Source organism: Nicotiana attenuata, unplaced genomic scaffold (genome assembly GCF_001879085.1).
Source record: "Nicotiana attenuata strain UT unplaced genomic scaffold, NIATTr2, whole genome shotgun sequence".
In the NCBI taxonomy this organism is placed as follows: domain Eukaryota; kingdom Viridiplantae; phylum Streptophyta; class Magnoliopsida; order Solanales; family Solanaceae; genus Nicotiana; species Nicotiana attenuata.
The window spans coordinates 46079-54443 of record NW_017673672.1 but is presented as its reverse complement, the minus strand read 5'-3'; the positions used below and the strand labels follow the sequence as shown (position 1 = coordinate 54443).

Sequence of the window (8365 nt, the reverse complement as noted above, 5' to 3'; positions counted from 1 at the left end):
ATAGAGGATATTTTTAAGCTATTTCGAATAGTTAAAGGACATTTTTGGCCTTTTTCCGTTATTTAAATAGATAAATGAGCCTGTGTATTACGGCATATGAACATGTGGTCTCATCATCATCTTTTTGATTTTCCGTACTAATTGCACCGTTGGTTCTGTCAGTGGATACTAGATAAATTCTTACGCAGTAATGCCATCTAAAACTAGTGTACCCTTATATAGAAATTAAATAAGAATTTGTAATATGATTTGTAAAAAACGTAAAAACTGCGTCAATCATTTTTTTTATGAACTAAGAAGACTTACATTAAAAGGCAGGCGGCATAAAATACTCTCTTTGGACGAGAAATAAGTTTTTTTATAATTAATTATTTTAAGATTAATTATTTCTGGATTAGTTATCCCGTCCTATCACGGGATAAAATACTACAATCTCAAAATAAAAAAATAAATTCATCTCAAATTTAATCCCAAAATTAATTATTCCAACTTTATATTATGTCCGAAGATAATTATCCGTTGTCATTGTAACTAAACGACCCCTAAGTATTGGTAAGAGCAGGAATATTCAGACAAAAGAGAAAATACCAGAGGGGCAAACAGGACTTTTCCCAAGGGAAGCACCAGTGGCAATTCAGGCGAAGTTAATCTCCAAATAGTAATCCGTGCGTCTTCTCCGACAACCTAAGACGATGATGATTTAGTTGGAGCTCTGATCGTCTTCTTCTGGTTTCGAACCGAAGCTTCCAGAAGCTTCTGGAACTATCGCGATCTCCTCGGAAAACAAATAAGTAGATGTCGTCACCGGACATTGCCGAAATGTTGGACAAATCAAAGGAACTTGATCGTTTAAGGAAAGAACAAGAGGAAGTACTCCTTGAAATCAATAAGATGCACAAGAAGCTTCAATCCAGTTAGTATTTCAACTTCTCCTCATTTAAATTATTACTGTTAGAGTAATGGAGAAAGTGAAAAGCTTTACCATAATTCCTTTATTATATTTCATAATTGAGTTAAAGTTCTACGCAATGTCTGTGTAAAAAAATAAGTATTTATGTAATCAGGTCACTTACAAGGTAAATATAGGTATATTCTATGAGAAACAGTAATTAATAACTTGGTAAAAATGGTAACTAACCTATGATGTAAAAGAAATTTTTACAATGTACTGCAGATAACTCAAATACTTTGTATTTACTACACTTTGCGAAGAATGGAAGAACATTAAGTGATAGTTTGATGTGTATTGGTCTGGTATTCCACAGTGTTTATGGAATGGCTAGTAGTGGGTCCACCTGCCCTTCAAATTTTGCTCACCAAAACTGTGATACAGTAACCATCACATAAGCTGAAGAGTTGTAAGGCAAGTAGATTTCGATATTAAAGTGGTGAAATTAGAGTTTGGCAGTCTGATTATCATGCTGACATAAGTTTGTGATAAGTAATAATACTGAACTTTTGGATTTATAGAATGATCAAGTATTCTGATGCAAATTACAGCAGTGGAGTTCTAGTATAAGTAAAAGTTAGTGAGAAATTTTCCGGTTAGAGTTCTTTGAGAAATGGAGTGGCTTGTTGGAAGCATGAGAAAATAAGTATGTGTTCTATGAGAAATGGAGTGACTTGTGGGAAGCATGAGAAAATAAGTAAGTGTTAGAGAGCACAGATGAAGAGGCCCTTGGAAGATCTCTATATGAAGGTTCCACAATTGTTCATTATAGACATAGTGAAATATTTTTCATGAGCCCTGACCTCTTCCTCCTCTGAAGATTATTTGGTAAAAAGTTAGCTTGTAACTAAATTTCATTGCGAGCCTACTAATCTATTGAAAAACAAAATGTTATTTTAGCTAACAAAATACTCCTTTTAACCAAAAATAAGGTCGACAACTAAGACTGAAAGGTTATAGGTTTTGGTGCCACTGGTTTATGGGGGTTTTGTCCAACAAATTTTTGGTTATCTTTATGCTTCGACATGATTGGTTTGTAAGTAAAGTAGGCATCTTTGAGTTCCCTTTTAACAGATTTTGGGTTGTAGGAATATAAAGAATTGGTTTGAATCTTTGCATCTTTTCTTTCATAAGTTAGCCATCAGTTTCCTCCCTTGGTTCTATAAGCTACCTTGAGGTACGTGGAGGCTTGCAACTGCTTTATAGCTCCTTGATCATCTAAGTCATGTATTACTTATTTTCTTGCATCAAGCCAAATCCCCTGTTGAAAACCATGAAGTGAATTCTTTTTGCTGACTGTACTACAACCAGATAATTTATCTGGTTCAGTGTTGGTTATAAAATATTTTGTTCTACTTTCATCTGATAAATGATAAAGTGATTGTTCTATGTGGGACAACTTCTCTTTGTTATCTCCTTCAAGTGTGTTTTAGATTTCTTATCTGCATCTAGGCAACATTAAATGCAAACTTATCAGCTTAATTACCCACTGTTTACCATTTCTATGCTTACAGAATCACCAAATACCAGATAATTGTAAATTAATTTCTCTACCCTCATGAGAATGGATGGCATAACTTGATTCACATCAGTACTAACTAACTTTAATTTATGATCGTTTCTTAAGTTACTTGCTTTGGCCTTACTTTTCCATTATCATCTTTGATTCTAGCTTAAAGAAAGCAACTTATGTTTTAAAAATTTTGACTGCTTGGATGACACTTTGCCAATTTACTCTTCCTTTTTTACTTACTTGTCAGATAGAACAAATTGAATTGCTACTGAAATTTTTATATTGTTCTTTCTCGGTTAACGTTGTCGTGGTAGCTTTATTCACTCAATGCTTGGAATATAATATATTCTAATGTTTTCTCCTATGACTAAATCCAAATTGAGGATATAAAAAGAATATTATGTCCGACAAAGAATTGATATTCTTATAAATCCAAGTTTGTGTGATTTCCCCAAAATTTAAAAGTTAGGTAATAAAATTAGGCATTGACAATGACTACCAGAAACCAGAACTTTTACTAGCGGAGATCATTGACCTGTTGAGTTAGAAACTTGCATGTGACACGTATCTTTCAAACTATACTCTAAAATATTATGACACTTACCGTTTGGGTACTTCCCCATTCCTTGTGCAGCTCCAGAAATGGTTGAGAAACCGGGTGACAGTTCACTGTCAAAACTTAAGATGTTATACACTCAAGCCAAAGAGCTCTCCGAGAGTGAGATGAGGTATTTATGTTTGCACTGTTTATTCACTTGGAAGGGTGTTTAAGAGCTGTGTGGCTACTTTTGACTCACAGCTTTCTATGCTGTCCAAATGGAGCTTCATGGTGTTACTTTGTGCAACTCTTTGTTTGACAGCTTGACTTAGAAGATTTATGATGTTTGTTCTTACATGTTATGTTTCATTCTGATACTTTATATTTCATTTTCAAACCTGAAATTCATTTCTTTCTCCCTCCTGACCCTGTGAATGCAGTATATCCAACCAATTGCTAGGCCAGCTGGATGTGTTAATCCCCGCTGGAGGTGCTGGGCAACAGCGAAGAAGGATAGGTGTGTGTACTATGATTGATTGCCATAGCAATCATTGAATCTCTAGCTTCACGCTTGTTAAATTTAAAACCTGGTTTACAATATCTTCAATTTCTGGATGTTGACTGTTGATTCTCCTTGTGGGACACACACTGTACCTCACCAATGTTCTCTTGAAGTAATTTTATCTGTGCCGGTATCCTCTAAAGAACTTGAGTGATAGTTATAGCCTGAACTTGAGGTCCATGATAAATCAATCTTTAGAAGGACAATAGTGGCAGAATACTTTGGGATATTAAAGAAAATACGAAATTTGTCATAAATTAGTAGTCAAGATATTTTTTCCTTATCAACAAAATAAAATAAAACGTTCACTGCTAATTAGATGACAGTGTTTTTTGTCTTGTGGTGTTATTAATGTGTTTAGGACAAGATTCGGGTATCAGGACAGCATAACTTCCAGTGACGTTTCTGGAAAACTTAATACAACAACAACAACAACAACAACCCAGTGAGATCCCACATGTGGGGTCTGGGGAGGGTAGTGTGTACGCAGACCTTACCCCTACTCCGGAGGAGTATAGAGGCTGTTTCCGGTAGACCCTCGGCACAAGAAAGAAAGAGACAATGTATCAGTAGCAGTAGCAGCAGAGGAATCCTAACATATAACACCAGCAACGCAATAACCAGAAAATAGAGAGCAAACTATTAACACTAAGCATCAACAAAGGCACAATACTACATACGCAAGGGAATAATATGTACATATAGGGCCGCTAAACCTACTATTGCCTAATTTTTCGACCCTAAAGAAGTATTAAGAACACAACTGGAGCCCCTAGCAGCCTAAAGCAAGACACTATCACACTAGCCTCCTGTCTCCTAACCTACAACCCTAGTGCTCGACCTCCACAACTTCCTATCAAGGGCCATGTCCTCGGAAATCTGCATCTGCACCATGTCCTGCCTGATCACCTCTCCCAAATATTTCTTAGGCCGCCGTCTACCTCTCCTCATACCCGTCAAGGACAGCCGTTCACACCTCCTCACCGGTGCATCCAGGCTTCTCCTCTTCACGTGCCCGAACCATCTAAGTCCCGCATCTTGTCTTCTATGGGAGCCACGCCCACCTTCCCCCGAATATCGTCATTCCTAATCTTATCTAGCTTAGTATGTCCTCACATCCATCTTAGCACGTTTCTGGAAAACTTAATGGTTCCAAAATTCTCTAACTTCCCATATCTGCCTTATTAAGTTGATTAATTGGTAAAAAAAAATGAGATGTATCAAAAGGAGTGTAAAGCGAGACGAATATCAACTTGGTGGATAGCCCGACACCGTCGACAAATCATCAGCACACCCCCTTGTATAATGCTTTAGCTATAGCCTTTATGCATAATCTTGAACATGAGGAAGGGAAAAGTAATACCTTAAAGCAAGTTATTCTTGAGCCTAATGGATCAAATATCTATTCAATGATTAAAAACATTGTATGTTCTTGTTTAAATCTAAATTAATAGACTCAAACTCTATTTCTGATCATCAACTTCAATTGTTTTCACCTTGATTAATGCATTTGGATCTACATGGATGACAGAAGGCAACGAGCAGAAAAAGAAGAGGATGAAAGGTGACTCTGACATTCCCCGGCTCTCTCCTTCGATGCGAAATCAGCAGGAGTTCTTTGCTAGCCTGAAGGGTGAACAGGTATAGATTGATTTTCGTTGAAGTGAATACTTCCTTCCTATGTTTTATTATATCATTCAAGCACTTTTCTTATCGTGAATGAGCTTTTACTTTCGTGGTGGCAATAACATAGTTAAACCTTTTATCGCTAGGTGGCTGCTAGGGTCGCGCAAGAGGATGGTGAAAAGGATGAGTGGGTCATTGTTAAAGTTACTCACTATGACAAAGAAACAAAAGAGTAAGTTTTGTGACAAAGCTTCATATTAAAAGGTTAATCTCGAGGACTGGATTTGTTGAAGTGCGTGACCATCTCATCTAAAAGCTTAAGCTGTTAGAGGGAGCATACTTTTAACTATTTAATTATGTCTTCACCATGTTGCCTCATGTGTGCTGCCCTGATTTTTTATTTAATGGGTCAAGTACGTGAATCTTTTATCTATCGAACCAAGGACTTCTGTATGCTCTGTTACCATATTGAAGTGTGTAACTATCTCATCTAAAGGCTTGAATTGTTAGAGAGAACACACATGTATTTACTTAATTATGTTTCAACAAGATTCATTAACATCTATATTTTTTGTTAACATTGTATCTTCCGTGCAGATTTGAAGTTCTAGACGAGGAGCCAGGTGAGGATGAGGAAGGTGGTGCCCAGAGGTAGCCTTACTATCGATCTTTGGACATGTGTTGATTGTTTTTGCCCATTTACCTTTGCTTGTGTGCTTCCTTCCTTTTGATTGTTTATGCATTGTATTGCTACTACTTTGCTCATTGTTCCTTCAACCATTAATATCCATGGATGCAAGCCTCAAACATGTCTTCCGATTTGGCACTTGGATTTGGATTTTAGGGTCTATGATGCTGATATAATTCTCTAAACACGATATTGTCTTATATTGACTATGTGATTTAAGACTCGAACTAAAAAGGTGTTGCAGGATGACTACTTATCAAATTGATGCGGGGGTGACCAAAGTGTAAGTTATCTTGATTGTTTCTGGAGCATTTAGCAGCAAAAAATTGGGGAAGCGCTGTGTGTGGGTGGTGGGGTGGCTGTGCATGTGTGTCTGAGTGAGTGGGTGTGAGACAGAAAAAGAGAGTAATGAAGTGACTTATCAGGTACTTCCTAGGATCAAAGTGATAACTCCAATTTTATGTTATAGATGGAACTTCTCAAATTGTACATAACCTAAGGCATTGTTCCGTTACCGGATCTCAACTTCACAACGACTCACTTTATTTATTACATTTCCTACTTTCTACTTCTATCCAGCTCTGGAATGATTAAATCTATTCCCTTCTTGATCGTTGTAGAGGGAAATTGCATTCATGCGATGCTTAAGCATCAACAACAACTGTTTTGTCCATTGGATTATTGAATGCTTTCCATTACTAAGAAGGCACAAGAAGCACAGAGGCTTGGAATAGCAGGTAGAAGAATGAGGGAGATTAAGAGATTTTCTGGCTCCTTCTGGGACCTCTATACAAGTCAGTTGTAGTTGCCCATGAGACTAACAAATCACATTCATCAATTGGAGGAAAAAGAAAACTAGAAAAGGCAGGAGGTATATTTTGTCCCATGGTGTGACCTCACACAGAAGAAACTTGCCTCACTTTTGAGCTGCCAACTTTGAAAAGCTCATTGAGGAATTTTAGTCACTTAATAGTTTTCCCTCTTCTGGTACTTTGATGGATGATAGAGATCAATGAGATTTTGTCCTTTTTGTGCTATTTGTTGATTGGTTGTTGACTGGCACCCACGAGTAAGTAGTCCATAAGTTACTCCTAGCTATCCGGCAAGTTACTGAAATTGCTTCCTAAAAATCTGTCCACAGCACCTTCTTGTAGGTATTTGTGATTAAGATTCTGCGACATCTCATATACTCTAGGCCTAATATTGCTACTGAAGAATATGATGACTGATAACTGATTACATCATAACTCTGGCTTTTCATTCTCTGTACTTTGAAAGGCCGCTTTTCAGCTAGTTCATTGATATCTAATTGGCTTTTTTTCTTCAGCAACCGCTTTTGCTTACTAAATGATTATTCACCTTCTTACCCGAATTACAGAAAGTACAAGCTACCCTGGTCACATATTATACCTTTTCCCAAGATAAGTGATCTTGCGACCACTCAAGAATTCCCTCCTGGAAAACAAGTTTTGGCAGTTTACCCAGGAACCACAGCCCTGTATAAAGCCACAGTAGTCCAGGCTCGCAAGGTACCAGTATCTAGTTTTCTTTTGTCGTAGTTTGTCTGGATATTTTTTACTGAGCTATTCAGAATATCATATGTACTGAGGAATTGATTGGTTTTCGAATTATTTGCATGTGATCGTCCCAATGGTACATCAATTTCCAGAGGAAGACCGACGAGTAAGTGATGTTCATTTTCATTTCCTTACCTGGCTTCTTAGAACTTAGCGATGAACTTAAGATTCTATAGTACTCAATAATTGAGCAGTGACTTCTGATTAAACGGAAAAGTGGAATCAATTATCCCTATCTGTTTCGCAGTCATCGAGCTCAATATTTCTTTTTTTTTCTTTCTTGAAATTGACTTTTGCATTCCAAATTTTTGACCAATGAGTCATGATACCTTTTCAAGGGTTTAATGCATTATGTTTCCATTTTGCAGTTATACACTGGAGTTTGATGATGACGAGGAAGATGGGTCTCTACCTCAGCGCTTGGTGCCCTTTAACCAGGTTGTTGCTCTTCCAGATGGACATCGCCAGTGAAATATAGTAGTTATTTATGACTCTTAACACGTCCAGAGTTGCTAGATTTGGACCGTCTGCTGTATGTATCTAGTCTTATAAGGGTGAGTTGTTGAACCTATTAGCATTTAGTGGCATTGCTACTTATCCAAAAAAAAAAAAAAAAATTATCTTTGACGTGCAATGTATTTATCAAAAATATCTTTGTTGTACGATATGTCTAGTATTCTAGTGTTCTTGCTGTACAGTATTGGACATGAAAATAAAATCCTAGTAGTATTTTGAGCTGTAAATTTGTACTGTGTTTATTAAGGCCTCTGAGTTGATCTGAAATGACTCTAAAGGAGGAATCTCTCCCTTGCTGTAGTGAAGGAATCTCTCTCCCACTTGTTACCCAGTTCCTAAACGAGGGAGCTCATCATCGACTTTTTATTAGAAACTTGATAGTTTCTTTTTATATGA

The 8365-nt window shown here is 37.0% G+C and overlaps 1 protein-coding gene across 2 annotated transcripts; it reads left to right on the top strand.

Moving 5' to 3' along the window:
* Positions 1-533: 533 nt before the first annotated feature.
* On the top strand, positions 534-8196 carry LOC109217007 (SAGA-associated factor 29-like). Of its 2 annotated transcripts, none has more exons than XM_019381233.1 (9): positions 534-913; positions 3097-3190; positions 3441-3517; positions 5097-5203; positions 5335-5420; positions 5786-5839; positions 7255-7405; positions 7546-7559; positions 7822-8196. In XM_019381233.1, exons 1-9 carry the CDS (start codon positions 796-798, stop codon positions 7922-7924), a joined length of 804 nt encoding a protein of 267 aa, XP_019236778.1. In that variant the 5' UTR covers positions 534-795; the 3' UTR covers positions 7925-8196. The 2 variants fall into 2 exon arrangements, with proteins under 2 accessions (XP_019236778.1, XP_019236777.1); XM_019381232.1 differs by having other exon boundaries at positions 5094-5203.
* The last annotated feature ends 169 nt before the right edge of the window (positions 8197-8365 follow it).

What these genes read in the sequence shown, in the direction of transcription:
- LOC109217007 (XM_019381232.1), top strand. Translation starts at nt 796, where the DNA reads ATGTCGTCACCGGACATTGCCGAAATGTTGGACAAATCAAAGGAACTT. An exon ending in TATGACAAAGAAACAAAAGA is followed by an intron (nt 5,421 to 5,785) that starts GTAAGTTTTGTG and finishes TCTTCCGTGCAG; the next exon opens with ATTTGAAGTTCTAGACGAGG. An exon ending in GAGGAAGGTGGTGCCCAGAG is followed by an intron (nt 5,840 to 7,254) that starts GTAGCCTTACTA and finishes CCCGAATTACAG; the next exon opens with AAAGTACAAGCTACCCTGGT.